Raw genomic sequence first — 23972 nt, forward strand, 5'->3', positions numbered from 1 at the left:
GAATCTGGTTAGAGATGACTGAGAGTATGGCATGCAAGTGTGAGGAGTGTTTTCACCCATCAAATGAGTTTGGAATGCAGGAGGGATGTTTCAGAAGCAGGCTGTTTGTTAACAAGGCCTCCTTTCTCTTTCCTTATTCTACTCCTCACACTCTTGTGCCAAAAATGAAGAAATAATATCAAGTTCCTAGAAATAAGTTGTGTTCTAATATGGTGGGAGGCTGTTTATCTTATAATCTCTCATTGACAGAAGAGCTATAGAATATAAAGTGTTTAGGAAATTGAAATCAGTAGAGCGAGACCTGAAAGTTGTATAAGCGAGGGTTTGGATTGCTGCAAAACATACCATTTCCAGAGCTTCCCAAAAATGTTGTGTCTTGGCATTCTGGAAATGGTGGTTCTTCAAATATGCCTAGAGGGAGGTAGAAGACTGTAAGAATACTACCAGCTCTTTCTTTGTCACCTTTGAAAACAGTACATGTATTCAAATAGGATCAGTTGCATGGGGTATCTGTGGGTGACGGTTTATTGAACTTGGAGGGACTTTGATCTATTTGTACACTGGTTTATTTCTCCATCTTTACAGGCAGCATTCACCACAACAGAGTTCCTGTACAATACCCCTGGAATGTTTTAGGTTGCTCTAAAAAAGGAGATCTGTTGCCTTAATTTCATGAGTAGAGGAAGCAGACAGTTGCTTTAAGCAATGCTTCTAGCTTTGCCTAAGGTGAAAATACAGAGAAGTTCCTCAGAGAAATACTGAAAAGGTCTCTATTAAATAAAAAGAGGCACTTTCTAGTGATAATGTTGTAGGTGGGAAAGTATTGAAATACTTTAAATCACTCATAATACAGTATGATTGATTTATCTACATATACACTCCTACACATATATCTACATATATTTTCCAGATGAGAACTTCACATCGTATGAACAATTGTTTTAAATATATCCATCTCAAGGAGAAAACCAGCAAAGTTGAAAATAACATCAAGGAGGATAAAGTTGCTCATTGAAGAGATGTTTCTCTCTGAGCATAAATCTCCCTGATACATCCATCTTGTATTACCACATGGTTAAATGGATCCATATTCATCTGATAAACTTCCTTGGTATGTACTCCATAATGCTGAAAGTCAGCGTGTTCCAGTGTGTTCTTTGTATTTCATTTGAATGGACAGCAGCACACCTTGCTGCAATTCTCTGTATAATGAAAGAGGTTGTTATAATGGGGAAGCTATTTCAGGAGGTTTCACTAGCTGTGGACTCAGAGTGGAAGCAGGGAAGTCTGGTCAACTCTAATCTGTGATCAAAATGGAATAGAAAAATAGCATTATAAGAAATAATGGCGTGTCTGCCTGCCCTAAACACTGTTTCTGTCCTGTGCTTTACCTGTCAGTTTAACGTGTGCTTTCCTACCCTGTACACTGGACCTGGTGAGGTTTAGTCAGTAGGTGGCGCTGTTTGTCTCATTGTTAGCTACAGCTACCTATTTTTCTGTTTTAAAAACTGGGTAAAGAAGAAGCATTTATCTTGTTTTGGACAATGTGGCTGCATTTTCCTATATTGTAGGAATATCCTGACTGAATATATGAAAGAAAAAAACAATGAAAATGCAGCTTTCCTGTAGCTGACCATAAATGCACTTTCCAGAAGGGGAGGAACTAAACGTATTTGGTAAATCTGCATTGTAACTTTCCAGAGACATCAGATGTTGATTCAAAGGAAAGGGCAGATAACCTTATTTCTGAATGGGCTCCACTATCCTACTTTCAATTTCTGTAATTTCATAGCACCACATTTTTTTCCCTCCAAGAGAGAAAACTATGAACTGGACAATGACTCTCTTTTCTACTCCCAGTTACTTCTGCTCACTAAGGCTGCATTCTCCAGCATCAGGTCTCAGGATGTGGAGCAGCTTACATCTGTAAGAATTTTCCTGCAAAGCTGGCTGGAGTCAGCTGGTCACATAAAGCTGCAGACATGCTTTACAGCTGAATGAAGGAATTCTAGCTGACAACAGGACAAACTGTGGGGTTGAAGAGGTTTCTCTGCTATCAGCTGTCATAAATTTTGGTCCTCATTGGCAGACTATCAAATCTTCCTGCAGTTCATGTTCCTGTTTTATAGGAGAGTGGAGCTTTCCCTTGACACTTGACACTCAGCACTGAAATGAGCTGAATGTTTCTCCTACTAATACTAGAATTTCTCATATTTACTTTTTGTATAATGGCTTTGCTACTGCCCCATGAGGAAGGGCTGCACTCCTGGCATGTTTTGGTGCCACTCATACCTGACACCCTTTCTGGAAGACTTCTGGTGTAATCCAGTCTTGAAGCATCCTGAGAATCGATGCACCCTGAGGGGAAAGAGAAGAAGGTCATTCCACACTGCTTTAACACTGGATTTCTATTCACCTGAAAAACAACTTATGAATTAATATTTTATAAAGCAAAAGTAGAAACCATCCATCTGACAAAAGAAGTGTTTTATCTCATTCTATATATATTCTATATTCTTTATCCTTTGCAGCACTGCCTTCACAAACCTGATTATGCATGTGAAAGTTGGTCTTCAGTAGTGATTCCAGCAGATGCCTGCTGCTGGAGGTGACTATCCCACTGCTCTGCCAGATCATACAAGTGGGGCTCCCTGTTTCACTTCAAACAGGGCGAGGGAGCCAGTCCCATCCAGCCCAGCAGCATGAGTAAGGAAGTGAGTTCTGCTGAATGCCCAGCAGATAGGGAACTAAAACACTGCAAGGCTGGGGGTATCTCATACTGGGGATGTCAGCTCCATATTCAGAATGAATTTTGCTGATCTTTGATGTGAGTGCTTTAGTTTCTGAAGCAGGGTAGAACTGGGATCAGATAAGTGACTGGCTTTAGTGCCACAGAAATAATTAGGACCTTGAAAGAAGAAAAAACAAAGGGAATACAGATGAGAGAAGCAGAGAGCAGTGTGGGTCAAAGAAAAATATAGGCAAAAAATGAGGAGAGCGGAAAGCAATGCAACACAAATCTAAAATGCAAAATATGATTTGGGGATTAGTGCGTTTTCATTTTCCCAACTAAATCAAAGGGCAGCTGAAAGCCTAATACTACGAATGGTTTAAAAATCCTGTTGTCCCATGAAAATAACGAATTTTATATATGAGTTCTTGGTAAATCCTTTCTCCCTTATTTCTGTGTTTGAGAATAAAAACTTGGATGCACTTGTCACAGGAGGGTAACCAAAGAGGTATGTATCAGAATGCTTTCCAACTATTGTTGCAAAGTCAAAGTGGTTAGTAGATGATTCTTTTTCTGATATAGTAACAATCTATTTGACACAAAATATGTTCAATAAATGGTTGAATAAAACTTAGTGGCTATCATAAGGCTGTTGATGATTAACAGTGATCATAAGGCTATGTGTATGCAATAGGGTATCTCAAATTTATCAGCCACTTATTATCTGATATAACCTCCCATAGACCATCTCCTCCCATTTATATTAAAAATCAGAGGAGAATTATGCACTTGTGCCAGTATTTGGGGCCAGTAGAGGTTTCTTCTCCATTAAATTGCAGCATGTACTTAGTTGCTGCATCTTAATACAGTTGCTTTTCAGTCTTTTCGCATGTCCATTCTCTAAAGTTAATAACAGTGCATTTGATGAAAAACTCATGCTAACAAAATTACTAGTTATAGGAACCCTAGTGTTTTCTTAACTTCTCTGTATTTCAAATATTTGGGAAAATTCAAGAGAACAACCTTGACTTGAATAGCTGACATCTGATGATGTCTCTACTTCTTTGATAGAGTTGGAGTAATTGCCAAGTATATGGTTGGACTGCACATAGTGGAAATGTGGAACTTTTAATTCTAAGCTTCTTTGGCTGGGAGGTTCCAAAACTGTGGGGCTCCCAAGAGAAAACTTCCAGCAGAACTCTTAAATATTTGTTTTCTTGAAAGATAATCAATGCTTGAATTACAAAGATAAAAATATCTCTTTATTACTTTAACACAATCTTCTGCATTAAGAGAGATGATTAAACTGGAACACAATTATTTATATTAATTCTGCATTCATCCAGCTCTTTTCTTATACAGTTTTCCTAGTGCATAATGCTGTCCTGATCATGCAGCAGCTAGACGTTCATTTACAGAACACACTGCAATGGCTCCACCGACCCTGGGGCATTTCATTAGACTTCTAGGATTGTGTAAGCCTTGTAATTGCTCTGGTAAAACTAACAGAGAACATTCCAAATTATGCTTTACTAGTTTATTGGTGGATATTATAATGAGGAGATTGTTTTCCTAAGAAAAATGCTAAAGAGAAGCCAAAATAAAACCAAAAAGAAGCAAGTTAATTTTATCACGCATTTATATATAAATACCAACAGTAATTTTGAGCTAAATCTACGTGAAGACTTTCTCATTCAAGCCAAATTATATCCCAAGCCAAATTGTATCCTAAGCAGACTGTTCCCAAACAATGCGTGAGTCCTCAAGTGTTTTTCCTTAAAAAAAAAAAAAAAAAGAAAAACATGTAGCAGTTATCTATGCATAAAGAGATGAGTTAAAGCTACAATTCTTTTTTCTCCATTGTTTTTTCAGACTACGCAAAAATGTCTCTTGCTTAGCTCACCAATAAAATACATTTTGGTCCAGTGTATTTAATTTAACTCTAGATGTTTCTTGACTTTTGTTAGCTTAAGAACATCAGTGTTACACAACACAGGTTTTTGAAGGGTTTATAATTTGAGTGTGAGGAATTTATGATGCAATAAATACTGATTGTATTGTTGGGTAGAGGATTTAACAATTGAAAACAGAAAACTGATGGAAATGAATGGATCAAGTCTAGCTAATAAAAGTAATACCTACGGCTATAGATTTTAGCTGAAGCACAAATAAGTTAAAATCAATGAAATACATAATTTTTCATTAGTTGGTAATGAGAACTTGGAGAGGAACAAGTAGGACTTAACAATGGTGGATTTTGCGTGTTCATAGAAAACATCAGATAGAAACCACCAATAGTCATAAGGAAGCTCTCAGTACAACCATGGTTATCAGCATCATACGCAACATGGTGTGGGAGATGGCTGGTTGAGCTCCACAACACTCAGTGAACTGTGAATTTAACTTCCCCAAATTTAGGGGCAATGCTTGTAGAGTCTGGTGATAGCCTATATTTGCTATGACTTCTAGGGTGCCTGGGATCCTTTGAGCAACACAGGACAAAAAATTACTTTTTTACTCAACGCATAAGGTGATGGGAGAGGAAGTTGCTTAGCGAGAGGCTTAGTATAATTTTAACTCTAGTACTACTAGTAGCAGATACTGCTAGTATCAGTGTCTACTCTCACCATTGTTTTTGACTGAATCATCAATGACAACAGGGAACATCCCAGAGAAAATCTCTGTGCAAACACAACCCATGCTGGCTTAGGAACTGTAACTATGAACTCCTCTGACTTTTATCTCCTCTCCTAAGCCTCCACTTCCTTTGCAGCCAAAGTCACTGCAGGAGGATGTCCTACCTTACTGTAGGATATCCCATCAAACACGGAGGTGATTTCAGCTGGAGATGACACATCAACCACAATTGGGTGGGAAGAAAGCAAAGAGTCATCCTTCATTACAGGAAGCACATCATCAATTAGAACCTGTTCAAGCTGAGAAAGAGAAGATGTTAGAAGAGAAACAAAGGCAGGACTGTATACTTTACAAAATAAGTAGCTCGAGCTGCAGCTTCTCTAGGGGGAGGCATTTGGAAATGGAATGAAATGTCACCTCCTTTAAAGAAGACTTGCAAATTCATACTTTACCCCTGAGATGGCAGGGATACATTTTTTCCTAAACTGTGATAAATCACCTTTTGCAAGTCCCATTTTGCATGTGTACCATACCACAATAAAGGCCTCAGTAGGCATAAAAGAAGCCTATGTTACCGATTTCAGCAGTGTGACAATATCTCAAAGCATTATGGGTTCCTCTTGCAAAAACGGAGCCAGGGAGGGAGGAAAGAAGGAAGCAGGCTTCTCCATCATACTAGTAATTATAATTTTTTAAAAGATAAAGTAACCTGTAAGCAAAATCCCCTTACTTTGTAACCAATATTTGTACAAGAGTAAATTTCAATTTAGTTTTCCTCTTCTAATGCTCAGCAGGATGAAAATGCTGAAATGGTGCTAAGTCTCAAATGGACATGGCATCTACGTGTGAAAAAGACTTTTAAATTCTATGCTCAGTAATGAAAGTTGTTGTTTTTTTTAATGGAGGCAATACAACAGATCTCCTACTTCAAAGACCAAAAGAAGTGGTGCAATAATGATTTTGTCCTCAGCCTCACATAACACAACAAGAAGAGAAATCTGTGGAGTAGCAGGTAGGTGCTGCCTGCTCCAGATATCACTAGACTTGATGATGGGCTCAACCTGTGCAGCACCTACCGAACTTCCTTCCAGTTTATGTGTTGTACATTTTCTAGTAGCTAGAATGTCATTACTCCTTGATGGCTAGGGGAAATATGAGTGCTATGTGCCATCACATTTGTTTGGCAGAAACCTCACTTTACTCTCACACTGCTATAATTCCTCACAGCGTAACGATTATTTAAGGCTACCCTTTTTGTCTGGGAGCCCTAGAAGCAAATTGAGTTGTTTTTGCTGAAGTTAGCATCACAGGCCATTCGCTGTCACTGCCTAACTTTGCATTGTGCAGATTAGAGACACTCTGAGTTGTGAAAAGATTCTACAACCCAACTACCTAAATAAATAGGATTTTCCATCTTCCAGTGCTGGATCTTTGAACAACCTTACAAAATCTCTAAGGCTTTGCACAGAATCCATCCAGGTATTTTTTGCCATAATAATAACTAAATAATTCACTCACTTGTTAAAAGGGATTTCTGTTCCTAGTAGCCTAAAATTTTGCAAAGTTTACTTTGATTAGTTTCAGACTATAATGTAGGGAGGTAGAAATGTTTAATCCAACTTTTTCTTTAAATTGCACAGCACTACGTTGCTGTTGTTATTTTTTTATCAGTATATTTTAAGTCCTCATCATCCTTGCCTAATTTTTATGCTACAGTGGAAATGCTAAGTCATGGGCTGAACCAGTGATTGAGCACCTGGTAGGAGGGCAGGGCCAACCCAGGGGAGCTCAGGTACATGCAGTGCACTTGAGTGACCGGAAGGGGTGGAGCCAGGATCCACCCCTTCCCAGACCTCATTTAAGGGTGGGTGGTGGAGTCAAGGGTATCCTGCTGGAGATTCCTGTGTGCTTGAGGCCTTCCTAGGGTAGGCAGATTTTTTCCTTTGTTTTTGTGGTTGCAGCATTTGAGCATAACCTTACTTGCTGTAGCTTAGGACTTTGGTACTCTGCTATCGTTGCTGTGCTTTCCACTGCATTATGGTACTACATATGCTCTTCCAAAATGCTTCTCCCAGCCCTACGCCCCCTCCCCAAGACAGAAATAATTACCATTTGCCAATCGGGTTCTGCAACATTTACTCCCAGGAACTCAAAGTAACTGGCGAATCCTTCATTCAACCACAAGTCATCCCACCAGTCCATGGTCACAATATTTCCAAACCACTGTAATTATAAACATTGAAAGATGTAGTTTTACTTGAGTAGTAAATGTACATTCCTGTATTTCCCATCTTCATGTAGCATATTTGTTTACACTTCTTGCTGTTGCCAGATGAAAATTATCCTAGTTCTGAGGTTTGAATTGGAATTCAGTCTTTGCCTGATGTTAAAAATTTACTTTTTATTATAAAATTATGTATTTCTGGGAAGATTCCTAATGAATCATGTGCCACTGAAACTATTTTCAGTTTTTTCCTCTTGATTTGATGATTTGTGCTTGTACGGATATTTTCAGACAGCCTCCAGAGTGTACAGTTGTTCATATTTGCTTCTCTAAAAGAGACATCTGCACATGCAAATTAGTTAATTTAAGATATTTCCAGCAGATTTTCATAAGCTGGCTCACCGTATGGACCGAAGCATCTAATTTCCTGAGAAAAATTCAAAGCCAGGAGAGTAGTTCTGGTAATGTAAAGCTCTAACAAGGAGTGGTTTTAACGTGACATTTGCAATCAAAGCATGAGCACACATAGAGTATCCTGAGGTGAGATCAATGACAATGTTTTTCTGTTTAAAGAATTGTTACTCCACATTTAAAACACCTTAAAAAATGAACTGTGTCCTAAAACATACCTGATGAACGAGCTCGTGGGTTACTACAGCTGCCACTCTCTGTTTGTTGGAACTGGCAGACTCATTGGGGTCATAAAGTAGGTTTGTTTCTCTGTATGTGATCAGCCCCCAGTTCTCCATAGCACCTGTTCCAAAATCTGGAATAGCTATTTTGTCTGTATTGAAAGAAAGGGATCATGTTTACTACTGTATCTTTTAAGCCACCTGAATTGCCCTTTTTCTGTTTATTCATAGCCTGTTTTGCTTGCCACATATGATTCTGGCTTACTGCTGTGGACTGCAGTCCGTAACCTTTGCTGAAGAAGCATAGGACTGGCCTACAGCAGATGACAGCAAGTGCCTGAGCTCTGCTGGGATTAACAGAGCTACAATCAGTTGCACTAGCTGAGGATCTGTCCTGAGACAGGATGCTGTGCTGCCTCCTGAGAGTGTGCATATCATACATTACTTAATTTGGCTCTAGAAATTAATAGTATTATCTGGGGATGTGCTGTAGGCAGTAAACCACCTGAAACTCTCTGTGGCATAATGAGGCATGTCATTGTTTGTCACTCTTGTATTAAAAATATTTATTGATGTGTTAACTGAAGTAAATCCCCCATGCAGTGAGCAACATCTGCTTCTACTCCTGGCAATTTGTGAGGGTCACTCCTTCATGGTCAGTAATCAATACAGGTTTAAATGAGAATTGTGAATTAAATTGGACTGGCATTTTCTTCTGCAAATAATGACCACAACCTTTCTATTCAAGTGAGTGGAAAAAGTACAAATGGATTTAAAACTGAATAGAACAAACAGCCATCACTCCACCCTAATAGAAGACAGAAATTAATCATCTTAATTTAAACAACTTGATTATTGAATCAAAGGCGATGGTCTGGCAAGGGCTCCACAGAGAGTCAAAATGAGCATTGCAAGGAGAATAGCAATGCCGGAAGCCATAACTCAGTAGGAAATATCTCAAACATTTTGCAGAAACAAATTTGATTCATCGGGTTTGATCTAGGTGACTTCTAATACAAAGGGAACAATGCAGTAAGTTGAAAATTGTGATTCAACAAATAGACATTCTGAAAAAAAAAATATAAAAATTACAAGAACATCTACTCTCTGATACTGCTGACCTGGTGTTTTCAGCTCTGGAATGCAGACAGATCTCTAATCATGTGCTGATGTGCAAAATTGTCAGGCATTTATGGAAATGAAAGCTTGGATATGCAGCATGAGAGAGAGATAGTCCCAACTATTAATAGCGACCCGTGTGTGAAATGACAGTGTACTGTACTAGTTTCCCTAATTCAGTTTTTGTTGAAATGCAAATAGATATTTCTAGTAAACTCAGCCAGTATTTTGAAAGGAGGTAAGTATCTGTTGTTGAAGTAATATGTTAGACTGTTAGATGTATTTATTTGTAGTTAAACAATTTTTTTTTTTCCCCTAGCCTTTTAAGTTTATGAACCTGATTGAATTACCTCTTTGGAGGTTTTAGCAGGGGATGTTTCCAATGCATTTTCACAATACAGATTGCATTCCTGACTTTATTACTTCAAACTGCGGAAATCATATCCACAGTCCAGATAGCCCAAATTAAAGGATGCCCAAAGGTACTTTTTTTTTTGTGGCTTATTTTGTAATCATGGGCATTATCTGATACTTTACCTGCTTCTGTTTTGCTCTGTGTCTTTTATCAGTCCAGCAGTAGCAACTTTGAATTATACACTGGACTACATTTATCTTCCTAAGATGTGGTTACACACCCACTTTGCAGTGAGATGAGTAAATAGTACCACGTACTCTTTGGCAGTTTATATTTTAACTTATCTCATTGATGACTTTTTTCCAGAAGTTTTCATGGAAGTTACACATGTTTTTCTCAGTCTTAATCTGGCTTTATTTTAGCTCATCAAGTTCCTCTGCTGATGTCACCAATGATTCCTCTGATTTTCCACAAGTCACTCTAAAATAACTGTGCCAGGATCTGTTTATCTGTGAGAACTGCTAACAGAACTGTTACTGAGACCAGTTCTCTCACCATGACACTTAAGAACTACATGGGTACAATTTTATGTCCTGAAATAATATTAGTGGGTAGCAACCAAACACTTTCATGTTCTGCTTTCCACCAAAGCACAGGGAACAGTAGAAGAAACATAACAATGACAGTGAATTAACAAAATGAAAGACAGAAGTGCTAATAATCACCTAGTTTTGGAAGAGAGTAGCTCAAATTAAAGTACTCTTCAAAGAAGTCAAACACAATTTTTGTTACATCTGCTGCATATTCTGCCGTGTGTAATTGCTGTGGCTGGGCATAAACTCTCAGCTGTAAAATAGAGAGAGACAATTAAAGTAGTCTTCAATTAAGAGGAACCAGAAGGTAGCAGGCATTGAAAAACAATTTAACATGCACACCTATAACACTGCATTTTTTTCCTCTAAGAGTCTGTTCTGAATGCTGAATTCTATTCCCTGATGCATCCATTCAAAAAAAAAAAAGAAAAACTTAAATGCCATTTTGTTTTAAATGTCAAATGATTTTTTTTTTTTTTTAATCTTGTAAGAGAGACAAAGTCAGTGTAATCTGGGTACACTTTTGATAGTATGCCTAAACTGTGAAACTGGTAAGACCCCTTTCCAGAAGCTGGCAATGGCCATCTCCCCACTCCAAAGCTTGGGAGAGGGCCTGAGTGCCTTACCAGCCTCTCCTTCTTCAAGGCCTTGTTTTCTTGAGAAGGAAACCTGCATAAGCATGTGATTGGGCCAGAATAGAATCATAGAATCTATGCAGCAGAATTCTATGATAAGCATCCTGAAGGAAATCCACTTGATCTGGTCTGCTCATTAATTTGGATGGATCTCATCAGATCCCTTTCAGGAGGCACATATTTTTTAGCTCTGTGTGTAATGAGTGATCATTTTCATGCTCCTCTTGCATATCTGAACCTGCGTTTCTTGATGAAGGCAAAAGATGGTGTCTTGAGTGCTGGCTTTTATACTCTTGGATTTGGTGTCTGGGACTGCTTTGGTTGTTAATGTCAAATAATATGAAACTTTGAGCTCAAGAGTCCTTTCGATATCCATAACTATGATGAGGAGTCCTACAGTGCGAAAAGGCCTTTTGAGATGTTATTTCCATATTGGAAAGACAAAATTTCCCTTCAGAACTCAAGAAGCCTCTTTTTTTTTCTTTCCCCTTTTTGTCCCAGTACTCCTGGGTATCTAACCTCAGAGCTGAACTGCAGCGCTGCACTTGCAGGAGCTGTAGGATGCCTTCTTCCCTGTCCCTGAATGTCTGCAGTGTTGAGTGAAGATTCTGGCTTTGGGATAACTGGTCCATCTTTCTGTAGGCTCTGTGTCTCTTATGAATGGGCCACATTCTTCTGGCTGTGTTGGTGTGGCTTGTTTACTACTCAGTCCTGTCTTACAGCCAAGCATTTAGGATCCAAACTGAGCGAAGGAGCTGCCCTACACTAGGAGCGTTCTTTGAGCCTGACAACACATTGGTTTCAATACCATGAAATTATATTTTCCCCAGTGAAAGGGGAAGATGGGAAAGTGAACAGAAATAGGAAAGGAATAAAAAAAAAAGGAAACCAAAAAAAGCTTATAAATTCAGTCGGGAATCCATCCCAGCCAAGGGATTTCCCTCAGGGTCGGTTTGCAATTACAATTTGTAATTTCTACTTCAGTAAGCTCTTTACCCAATTTAGCAGTCTTCAGTCCACTAGCTGATCCATATTAATGGGTTCCAAAACCTTCAATGCGCACTAGAACTGACTTTGAGTTTCAAATCTCTTCTTCTTGTAATCTCTTCTGTGATTTTTTCCAAAGCAGACATTTGGTACCTGGCAGGTAATCAGCTCAGGAGAGTTGTTTCCAGATGTGGGCACGTTTTCCACCACTGATTCTGTTAAGGTCTTTGTTAGGGTAATGATTTTCAGGGCAGATGGCAGAGTTTTTAAATAATGTATAATGAGTTATTTACATGCTGTTACTGTTGTTTATGACAGAAATATGTGGTTAATGTGGATACTTTCTATTGGATGATTTATTGCTAATGATTTATATAGCAAACCATGGAACATTCTTCCCAACGATCAACAGGTCTCAATATCTCATTGCTCAGCTAAGCAAATCCATAATCTTCTATAATCTATAGTGTGGCACGGATAAGCAGTTAGTAAGTGAATTCTTACATCTAGAAAGCAAAGAGTTTTCTGCCTTCTTCAGCATCCATGTCTTCAACGCTTCTTTTTTACGTTATTTTTTTCTACAACACTGTTCTACAAAAGTTCTCTTCAGTTTTCTTTCAGGTGACAAAGGATAGGACACAGGGAAATGGCCTCAAGTTGCACCAGGGCGGTTTAGATTGGGCATTAGGAAGAATTTCTTCAGAGAGAGTGTGGTCAAGCATTGGGATGGACTGCCCAGGGAAGTGGTGGAGGCCTCATCCTTGGAGGAGGTATTTAGGAGCCATATGGATGTGGCAATAAGGGGCATGGTTTAGTGATGGGACTTGGTAGGTCAGGTTGATGGTTGGACTTGGTGATCTCAAGGCTCTTTTCCAATGCAGATGAATTTCTACAGCTGTAGAATCATAGCAGCTTGTTCTTGAAATAGCTAAACTCTAGAGAATATCTATTGAGAACAAAAAATCAAAATCCCTTTCCTGACAATGAGTGGAACAGCCAAGCCAAAGAGCATCTTGTTAACAAACTGTGCTGCTGAATGTCCTAAAACATTCTCTTATTTTGAGACTAAACCAAATAGCAGGTATCTAAGAATATTGCATCACTATATCAAAGCAGACTCTATTTCTTTGGCTAAGTGTAATTTGGCTTCAATTACTTGTCAAGAATTAAAATAAGCTTACAGTATGATGCTAGCATAGGTGCAGAGGATGGAGGTCTCAGCACAGTGCTATGCCAAGAAGTCTCTGCTGAGAGTTGGCTCAGCACCCTGTTGCCTTATATGAGGCAGATTTTCATATCAGTGGACAACCTGAATTTGCCATGCTGCTTTGGATAGAGAAACTCAGAAAGAGTTTGCTTGCTGAGGGAGGAGTGACATTGCTGGGGACATGCTCTAGCTTCCACATCCATCAGCATCCTTTCCTCCAGAAGGGGGAGAGCTGCCAGCTGGACCATAGGAGCATGTGTCACAGTGTTGAGGGGAGAGGAGGGGAAGCATTCAGGGCACACAGCTCTAGCATTGCCCTCTGTCTCAGATAGAAAGACAATAAACCAATAAATAACCAACAGAGGGCTGATTGTCCCAGACTAGTTTTAGGCTAAGTAAGGAGTTTATGTTGAGGAGCAAATTCTTTCTATGCTGTCAGTTTGAGATTCAAATTTATCTGCTTATGCCTGATCAGCTGCACCTTCAGAAGATTCTTACTGAATCCGGGCCAGAACTGGATTGAAACAGTTGTGTCTGTTGCATCTAAATCGAGGAGCTTGGATTTTATGGATTCAGATTCAAACATACTTCATTAGGGTGCCTGCCAAATAGCCAGGCACTGTCACTTCTGTATGTATTTGTACTTGCACTGTGGCTGCTTCCTTTAGCTACTGTTGCAAAATGAAGAGTATTGTAGCCAACGTGCAATTGCACGTAGCATGGTAGTTCTATGCCACCATCACTGTAAATAGGACAGACATCACACTCAGTATGTATTCATACCTCTTAAGCTTCAGAAAACTACAAAGTGTTTGTATCTCTGTGTATCTCTTGCATCCTTGATTTGTACATTCCCTCAGCCTCTGGCTTTCAAGTCAAGGATGAGATTAGAACATTAGTGTGCCTTCCTCCCCTGTGTGCCTGTATGAGAGGTACCAGCTGGGGTCTCACTGAGATGGGAGAAAGACTGAAAAATAATGGATGTAGAGAAGACTGGAGGGACTACTGAGGACATTTAGTTTGATCTGCCATGTAAAATACATTATAGGAAAGGGAAAAATCCTGCTTATGTTATAAAAAGAGCTGATTCATTAAAGTGCAAATCGCAGTGTATCTGCCCTCTGAATTGTGTTTGGGCTAGAACAGGACTTACGGGTATTCCACTAAAAGATCTTCTCTCTACCCACTCAAACTGGTGCACTGCAAAGCATACCAAGTAAGTGCTCATGGGAACTGACTTCTGAAAAGTTGTCCGCTTCCAGCCATTACCCAGTGATACAGTTTCCTGCAGAAATGAAAAAAAAAAAATTGATTTTGAAATTGCAAACTTGCAAAAGAGGGTATAATATTTTTATGAAGGGTAGAACTACATGGATATAAATCACCTCTCCAGATTCACCTCTTTTGGCATCCCATTTGCGATGGCATGAGAACAGACAAAATACACAGGGGGATTTTGTTTTTCTCTATTAAATAAGTTTACCTGGTTCTAATTTTGCAACAAGGATTTGAAGTCATTCATATGCATAGAAATTTTGCCAGCAGGAGTTTTCCACTATATTTCAATATGTTTTGTTCTTAAAATAGTTGCATAAAATAATATCTCTGTGGATGGGTCAGAGGAAACACTGGATTCTGTCCTCTTTTAAATTTGTGCAACATGTAGGCATCAGGGAGTGCAGAGATGTTAGTTAGGTTAAAGTCTACACTAATATTTCTACTTTGTACTTATTAGTACTGATAATTGGTGGGTTAAGTATACATAAGATGTAGAGCTAATCATAGCTTTTTATTTTTTAAATTAATTAAAAAGCATTCCAGGTTTTCTTGTCTGAATTATATGAACAAATTCACAAGCATTTTTTATGTGCTTCATCCTCTGAATACTAATTTCTGCAATCCATTATCTGCTATTAATAGTCTGATAATTTTTTGAGCCTCTGTCTGGATGACTAAAATAGGAGAAAGGTGAACAGTGTATAAAAGACACTAATCTTCTGCTAGAGATAAAGTATTTTTTGAGGTTCATTTGATATAAATGTAGTGTAAATAAAGCATGCATAGTGGATGTTACCACTAAGATGTTTTCATGAGTGAAATTTTTTTCACAGATATAGTCACAATCTACTTTTCTGCTATTTGACTCTAATTTACTATATTTTGTGCCTTCAACAAAGTCAGAATCTTACTGGAAAAAAGTTAAACAAAATTCACTCCAGTGAAAAATGAAAATGAATTGAACGTGGTCCTGACTTTACTGAACTGATTTTGCTACATAGATTATAAAGCTCCACACCACCAAAACTGTTACAGAATATGTAACATGCAATATGTCCTGCATTTACAAGCCACTGTTACATCCATTGAACTGGTTCCCCAGAGATTTTCACTGCAAAGAACAGAGCGGCTGACCTTGTGATCTCACCAAATGAAGAATGTTCCTGCTGTTATCTTTTAGTCAAACCCTAGGATGAACCCTGTATATTTCCCTGCCTGTATTTGGATGTTAGCAAAGTAATTAACAAGCAGTACCTAGCCCTCCGAAAGCTTAGTTTTAATGTTTGTACTAGAGACAAGATCCACACCTTAAGATTTAAAGTGAATCTCCAAAGCTACTAAATCTTGAAAATAGCTGGTTTTACCCCTTCATCTCCCATGCTGGTACCCTCACTTAGCTGAAGTCTTTAAGGACAGCTACCACATATGCTCTCCTTCCATGTGTTGTTTATCAAAGCACCTGCTTCTCTTTTAGGTACCTTAGAAATATTTTTAATAACAGTAGGTTGGAGCTTTAAATTTGCAAGAGGTCTGTGAGTGAGCTGCATCAGATTGGTAATAGTTCTCTCAACCACACTGCAAGTGCATAGTTAAGGTTTGGGTACAGTACACAGCAAAGCAGATCTTTGTTTTTTGTTTTTTTTTTGGATGGAGAGTGATTGGGAAGATGCAAATGTCAACAGCTCCAAGGCTGGAAGCTTTTTTTTTTTTTTTTAATACTTGGCACATTGTCTCCCACTTCAGAACATACTCATTAGAAATTAGACATTGGACTATTCAGTTAAGCTATTCATTTGAAGCTGTTTCTGCTGAAAGCAATTCAGTCTTCTTCCAGAGTGCCCAGAGATAGGTAACTGATGCCATTGAATTTCATTCCAAACTTGGAATTTGAAGCAGCTGTTCCAGAAATAGATTATTTAGGAAATTACAATCAGGGTGGACTGACAAGTGTCCATAGCCCTGAGATGACAGAGGGGTTTTTAGATTCTGTAATCCTGCTAGCAGGATCCTTTGCCATTAGGTTGTGATCAGCAAGTCCTTGCTTTGTAACGTTACATAGGGTTAGTGGTTATTATGAGACTCCCCACTGAGGAAGCAGCTGTCTTCCAGAGTATTTCTTCTCTGAGTCCACCTGGTTTGACTGAAGAAGCTGCCATTACCTGCATATGGTTAGTAGGTGATACTCATGTAGAATATCTGAGGAAAGGGCCAGCTAGCTGAAGACAAAACACGTCATATCTGCTTTGAATTTGGCTCTGTACTGTTATGTTGTGTGCTGACTGACCAAATTTCTAACCAAACAACCTGTTGTATTTTATGGAATATTTATTAACTATTTGTTTTACAGTGTCTAGGTGGTAGAGTCTGTAAACCTACAAGGACTTTGATCCACTGGCTTTACAGAACGATTCCCTGTAGGCAGTAGAGTTGGGAAATACATACCTGTACTGGCATGTTTGAAAGTGCTTCATACGCGTCTTGATGGATGATAGATATATTGTAAGTTGCCTTTTTGTTGGGCTCGTCAAAGCAAGGAAATGATTTCCGTGCATCTGTTGGCTCATGATCAGTAGCTGCAATGCTCCTTAAACAAACAACAGATTGGCAGGTTGTTCTAAGCCTTCACTTCATACTTTTTGAATCTTATTTGCAATGCATAAGTATAGCAACTTCATGAACTAAAATAAAGTACAAATATTTTTCTGTACTTGCCCATTCATAAAAATAGGTGATATCAGAAATGCACAAGTTAACATCATATAGGCTAGTAGAAAATGTGTACCACAAAATCTGTAATCAATATCCTCTAGTGTTTAGAGCAAAAATTCAAGACAATTACTCATCATGAAATATTTTTAGAAGCCAGGTAATAGGAGTCAAATCACCCTTCCTGGGTGGTAAAAAAAAAAAAAAAAAAAAATTTGCTCACCTTCCTGTTGAGCATTCCCACTGATTTCTGTGCCTAAACTAAACTACTGATGATATTATCTAGAAGGAAATTTAGGTCCTCACGTGAGGAAATTTACTTAAGTAACTGCATGTGTTGTTTAGAATTCATCTTGGGTTTGGAGTGTTGAACATCTCCAGGAAGTCACCTTGGAATTGCCTAAGTGCCCCTGAAATCTCACCCTGCCTGTGTGTTTCTTTCTCTACAGTTACCAAATACACTTATCTCCTGGTGCAGTTACACTTCCCTGGCTCCAGTGAGAAAACTGCTGGGGAAAGCATGGAAAGTCCAGGTAAACATCCTAGCACAGAACTTATGCTATGCTCACTGTGTTTGGGTGGGTTTAGAAAGATTTCTCACTTTTGCAAAAACTGCTGGAGGAACTAGACAATAAGGAGTCATGGAAAAAAATAAGGTGAAGGTTGTGAAAGTTCATATTGTATGCTTGCTTCTCGCAGTGGCATCAGACTCCCCCATTAATGAACTGTTCAGTGGCAGAGTGTGTTCACCAGTGATTAATGGTGGAAGAGATCACAGATGCTTTTTCAGTTAATCTGGAATGTTGGGCATTTTCTGGCAGCACTTCTACCACTGCTCCAACTATGTTAAGGTAGTGTTTCTTACCAAAAAGCAATTAGAAGTGTACATCATAAATTACAGATCTGTGGCAAGCCTACAAGCTCACTTGACAACCAAGTTTTCAATGTTTCTATCGCCTTTTGCTTTTTTTGTGTTGCTTAAATACTGAACTGGTCATTAGGAGCTTAGAGCAGCAAGTTTCATTTACAAGCCTGTTGTAGATAAGATGTCTGGGTTTTCACCATTTGTGCTCATTGGAATAATAACTCTAAAATTAATGGGCAGAAAGCATAATGAACATTCACCTTAACTTCAGGCTCAATAGAATTTCATTTGCTTGGTGAATTGTTTGATCTCACTCTTTACTTTTCGTTGGATTTGAAAGCTATTTCACAATGAAGTTAACTGCAAGTCCTCAGGGCAATGCTTCACACCTATTGCTTAAAAATTTGGCTATATATTTTGATACATTTATATTTTGTTCCTAAAGACTGATAACACTGTGATAGCTCTTTTGATCTAGAAGGTGATTATCCATCCTCATATATTTGTGGAGGCAAACAGAAATCAGCAGTGCAAAATCTCAGCACTGCCATTTATATACAGGAAATCCAGGATATGGCATGCACAGAAGTGGCACTAGAAACATGAGGTGTTGTAATTTCCTTTCAAGCTGTGTTATGTAGTTTTTAGATAAGATTTTCTTTGTTGCTTGGTGGCTTCCACCCTTCTACTTGCTTTTGATATCCAGAACTTTAAATATGAATTAGAGGTAGCAGTTGTAAATACCATAGTAATAAGAAGTGAAGATCTGGCTGAGATTGCATCCAGCTGTTGTTCCCAAAATAAAACTGTGCTGCATTTAGAATTATGATTGATATCCTTTTTTTTCCTCCAAAAACAAGGTTCCAGTATAAAAAGCTCTCCCCTTGAGCTAAATGGGGTGTTTTTTTTTTTCTACCAGCCTTTCCTTAAATTCATATTCATTGCTTCTTTCAAGAAAATTTTGTTCCTGAGCTGCAGGAGTGTCACTTCCTTACAACAACAAAAAAATTTTGCCTTTCTCTAATCAATGAAGTTCTGAATGCAAATCCTCTTATATGTTAGAGATGTGCCCAACTGATTATTCGTTTACAAGCCTCTTGTTCCACTCTTACAGAGGACAGATAGAATTCCCATAGAAGGGAAAACATAAATTGTCACAAATAGTAATGTAAAATCAAAACCAGATGTCTTGACATGTTTGTATTATCTGTAGTATCTATGCAAAAATAAAAGAAAATTTTAGCACATTCATTGACAGGAGCTAGTGAGTTAAAAGAATCAATAATACTAGGCAAAAACTCTTGTGCTCTTTTCCCCAGTATCTGAAAATAACACAATTGTGATGTATTCATACACACTACATTATTTATACTAGGAGAAGACTGTTATTCCCCTTTCATCAATGGGGAATGAAGTGCCTAGAGACAGAGGAATAGCTTTAGGAAACAACTTCAGTGCTTACAGCTGGATTCAGGCACCCCCCGGGAAAATCTAGGCAGGTCTATGCCTAAAACCTTTATTCTCAAAGTTTCTGCTTTCCTGTTCCCTACCTGCTTTTTCACATCAATTTAAGCAGTTGTGTTCCCAAGGTATTTGCAGATCCACTTCTGGGCATGTCCAAAAACATCCCTGTCCTAATGGGGATAGTACAATCTCTCTGAACAGGATTTGTGAACGAGGTGCTCTTCTCCCCAAGCCTCCCAAGGTTCCTGGACTTGCAGGCACATTCATCACAGATCTACATGTTTTCCACGAAATATGGTGGGAGGTTTGAATCGAAGCAACAGAAGAGTCTGGACTTCTGCCCACTTTGTAAACAAAAGGCATTACAGCAATGCTTTGGCAAACCTTTGCCCTTACAAATAGATAGTTCTATCCTGGAAGCTGACTTCCAGGGCCATTAATTTTCTCAAAAGGTCCCACTGCTTCTAATACTGCCCAGAGGGGCTGGGGGCATAGGTTAATTACAAGTTGGCTCTCATTTTCACCTCAGCTTCCCTTCTCTCTAGCATCTACTATTAGCAGACTTTCTTGACATTTGCTGTTTACTGATCCAATTTGTAGCCACTTGGGTTGAAATTTTGCTAGGGTAATATCTGCCTCAGAAAACAGTCAAGCAAAAATTGATGCTAGTCAGCTTTGGCTTTGAGTAGAAAGCCAGGGGAAAACACATTTTCCTCACCATCCTTCCTTAAACTGTCATAGAACCATAAAATAATTTAGGCTGGAAAAGACTTCTAAAATCATCAAGACCAATGCTCATGCCAAATAGCAGCAGCTTCAAGTCTGGCTAGTGGTTGCTTTCATTTCGAAGCTGTGCTTACCACTGTCGTGCACATTGTCTCTTCCACCCTAGAGACAGTCTGCCCAAACTTAACCACATTGAAAGCATTTCAGAAATCACAATTCACCCATTTATATTAGAGCCCTTCTCAAGCCTAAGAAACAAACTCACACACTAAAGTTCCTTTTTGTCTTGAGTATTTTCAGACTGCTTGCTAGGATCAAGGCTGGATGTGGCTCTGGGCAGCCTGGTCTAGTGGTTGGCAACCCTGCCCTCAGCAGGGAGGTTGAAACTAGGTGGTCTTTAAGGTCCTTTTCAACCTGGGCCATTCTATGATTCTGTGATTTATTCTATGATCAAGGAGTAGGAACTCAATGAAATGTACTCACATTATACTGTTGTTTTTTTTTTTAGATTATGAACTTTTCCTTTCTTCCTACCCTTAGATGCTTGGTCCTTGTCTTTCTACGCTGTCTGAGGAATGGGCACACCTCTCCTGCTCTGTGACTCAGGAGACCTGCATTCTGGTCCTGCTGTTCTGGTGCTGTGACAAACATGGGACGATTCACTTAATATTGAGGGTACCTTCACCAACAAGATGGAAGTAGCATAGCCTAATTTATAAAGATTCTAACGGGTTACACTTTAAACCTGCTGTGAAGGTGTTAGTTGCTCAAAGTATAAAAACAAGACACATTTGAATCAGAGTAACACTGAGATAGTAAATGGAGGAGAAGGAGGAGAAGAATTGGTGGGGGTTCATGCTGTTCTCCACATGGCTGCTTCCCAGATCTGATAACCATGTTTACATATGAAAAATGAGTGCTTGCTTTTTCCTCTGCCTCTTGGATTTGCTTCTGCTAGTGCCTATCACTGATGCTGCTCCCAGTCTTGCCTGCCAGCAGCTGCATGGAGCTGATGCAACTCTCACACATGACACCATTGTCCCAGGAGGGCAAACAAGTGCCTGGAAAACAGACCAACATTTGGCTTGCTACAGGGCCCTAGGAGAGTCTAGCCAAGTTTATCTTCTAGATGTTAAGGCTGGAGTAAATCACATCAGAAATGTAAATATTGTAAAATGGATGGCGTTGTGTCCTCTCTGTATACTAACTGAGAAGGATGTCCTCAGTGTGGATAATGGCTTTTTCAGGCTCCCCTTGAAGCAGTGCAAATCTGGGAAGTGAAATGGGTTAAATTAGCCTAATTATTCAATAACTATTGATATGTCAAAAAAAAAAAAAAAAGGGAGCTGGAGCACAGAAACTCAAAGTCAAGGATAACCTTCGTAATTTGGATCTCCCTAACTCATAATTTAAACCAGCTGCAGGAATGACAGAATTTGGATATTCCTCAGACTTGCAACATCGGGGAAGCACGATGTCAGGAAAACTATCACAGGAGTGTTTCACACCAAAACTATTAACTTGGGAGTGACAGGAGAGAGTGGTGAGAGCCATGTTGTCTTTATTGGACTACAGAGATAAAAAAACAGGCCTCAGTCCCTCTGTCTCTCTGAGGGAGCTTTCTGCAAAGCTCAATGGGGGACTGGTAGAGTTTGAAAAAGATTTTCAAAATAATAAATAAAGCCCCCAGCTCTCCTGCCCATTCTTGTCAACAGCGAAAAGGTTTTAAATACAACATCGTCCTTAGGGGAATGAGAAAGAACAGTGCAGAAATGTCAGCAAGTTGGTGAGAAACAAGTCTGTGAAGCTAACATGGGAAAAGAGCAGGTCTTAGAAAGTAGGAATAGAGAAGAAAATTTAATAAATAAAATCTGCTTTACTTAGTCTCTCCATTCTCGGTGTAGGTGGTCCTATAAAAGCCAACCAGGGAACCATTCAGCCAGCCTTGAAACTTCAGGGTGAGTATATAGGGATTACTTTCATCAGCGACAGTGAGTTCCACTTCTGCCTTCATCACTATGTACTCTTGTGCCTCATACTCAAAACAGTCACTCAGAGCGATCTGCTGTCCTGAGGATTTTCTGAGTGTAGGCATTTCTGTAATCTTGGTCTCCCGCAAGTGGAGCCACAGGTGGCTTGTAGATTGTTCCAAAGCAATAGAAATACTGACTGTCCCAGTGTAAATGTCTGTCTCCATCTCAGGCTTCACTTCCAGGTCATAGTGTATAGGCTTCACATAGGTGGGTAGCCTGAAATTTCTCCAGTCTCCAGACGCATCGCTTTTAGGAGGACAGGGACCTGCATCCACTGTGGGTGGAGAAGTTGCTGGCTGATCCGGCTGGTCTGTGTACTCTGGAGATTGCTGAGATTTGCTCAATCCCACGCCAAGGCCCACAGCAAGACCTACAACAGCAACAACGCCACAGATGATAGCCACATGCTTTGTCTTGATGCAGTACTTCTTGGCCTTCTTATCCTCAAAATCCATGTCTTCCATCTCAGCTCCTGGGTCTGTTCTCAGAGCAAAACATGAACCATGTAAAGCTTATTAGTCACTTCAGCACTTACTTTCAGTAAACTCAGCAGACTTGGTTTGCACATTAATTGTGTAGCTATAGCTGTTCTCTGTCTGTCTCCCCTACCTTGCTTTCCACAAGGCACTCAGTTAATTAAAGATAACATGCATTTAGAGGAAACATGAATGATCAAAAGGCGTGCAGCTGGACAGAGAGACTGAGGGAACTGACACAAAAGAACATTGTTCCTGCTGCGCTCCCCTTTTAAGCAGCACAGCCCCACCCCCAGCCCCTCCTGCTCTGGCCTCAGTTAAATATAAAACAGTGCTATGTTAATCAGCAGTTAGGAGATGATCAGATGCCAAAGCTCTGTCAGCAGCTTTCTGAAGGAGTTCACAGATAGAGGTGTAACTGTTCCAAAGCCTCAACCTTTGCCACTACCTCTTCATTTTTCTTTTTTTTTTTTTTTTTTCCTGAGCTGTGTCTTGTTTGGGTTTTTCAGATTAGGCTTTTTTCCTTTTTCCTTTACTAGCAAAGATTTCCTTGAACTTCCACCCTACAGTTTGTGAAATAACATCTCCAAAGTCTCAAAAATCCAGCAAAATCACATACATCTTTCAAGGCAGTTTCAACCATTTTCCCTCTTTTCTAGGCTCATTTACCTTTGCTGAGTAATTTGAGGCAGTCATGGGCAGAAGAATGCACAGTGGAATGATAAATCTTGATCACCGACTTTAAAATATGTCCAATTCTTCTCCTTGTCTCATAGGGCCAGTTTTCCAGGAGATTGCTCATGGCTGTGCATACATGCAGGCAGCCTGGGGTATGGCTGGTCAGTGCAATTGTGGTGCTGCCCGTGAACCCTTGCTAAGAGGGACACTTCTAAATATGCAGTTATGTGATTTATTCATTGAAGATCTAATTCTGCATTTACTGCATGCCATCATAACGTAGTGCTTTGTTGAAACAAATTAATTGAATAGAGCTCAATTCTGCCTGGAAAACCCTGCTGTAAGTAAAGCCTTGCTAAGCCTGCAAGCAAGGTGTTGCTAGTGCAACACCAAACTGAGTAGGCAATACTCTTGACCTTGTTTGACACTGAACAGAAGGAGAAACGGAAACAGAAACTTCAGTCTTCTTAACCCTTTTCCTCCACTTAGAGAACCCATTTCAGTAGATTTAAATCAGGCACATCAGTTTGGCTTCATGCCTCCTATTCTAGTTTGTAGGGAGACAAATTAACATTGCTGTTCATATCAGTTACAATTCTCTGACTACTTAGACTCTTTTGTTTCTT

General features: G+C 39.3%; 1 protein-coding gene across 2 annotated transcripts in view; it reads right to left on the reverse strand.

Annotated features, from left to right (window-relative positions):
* The window catches only part of ENPEP (glutamyl aminopeptidase), a 42335-nt gene that overhangs the window by 11784 nt on the left and 6579 nt on the right, over positions 1 to 23972 (reverse strand). The window contains exons 1-10 of one of the 2 annotated variants that reach the window (XM_021395702.1): positions 22802 to 23144; positions 22040 to 22670; positions 16841 to 16982; positions 14274 to 14405; positions 10424 to 10544; positions 8222 to 8376; positions 7478 to 7591; positions 5533 to 5667; positions 2293 to 2358; positions 346 to 411 (exon numbers count right to left, since the gene is read on the reverse strand). In XM_021395702.1, the coding sequence (XP_021251377.1) occupies positions 346 to 411; positions 2293 to 2358; positions 5533 to 5667; positions 7478 to 7591; positions 8222 to 8376; positions 10424 to 10544; positions 14274 to 14405; positions 16841 to 16982; positions 22040 to 22656 (1548 nt within the window). In that variant the 5' untranslated portion in view covers positions 22657 to 22670; positions 22802 to 23144. Of the gene's footprint in view, positions 1 to 345; positions 412 to 2292; positions 2359 to 5532; positions 5668 to 7477; positions 7592 to 8221; positions 8377 to 10423; positions 10545 to 14273; positions 14406 to 16840; positions 16983 to 22039; positions 22671 to 22801; positions 23145 to 23972 lie in introns of those variants that run through there. The other variant, XM_021395700.1, reaches the window with a different exon arrangement.

The sequence above is a fragment of the Numida meleagris genome, chromosome 4 (assembly GCF_002078875.1).
Source record: "Numida meleagris isolate 19003 breed g44 Domestic line chromosome 4, NumMel1.0, whole genome shotgun sequence".
Classification (NCBI taxonomy): domain Eukaryota; kingdom Metazoa; phylum Chordata; class Aves; order Galliformes; family Numididae; genus Numida; species Numida meleagris.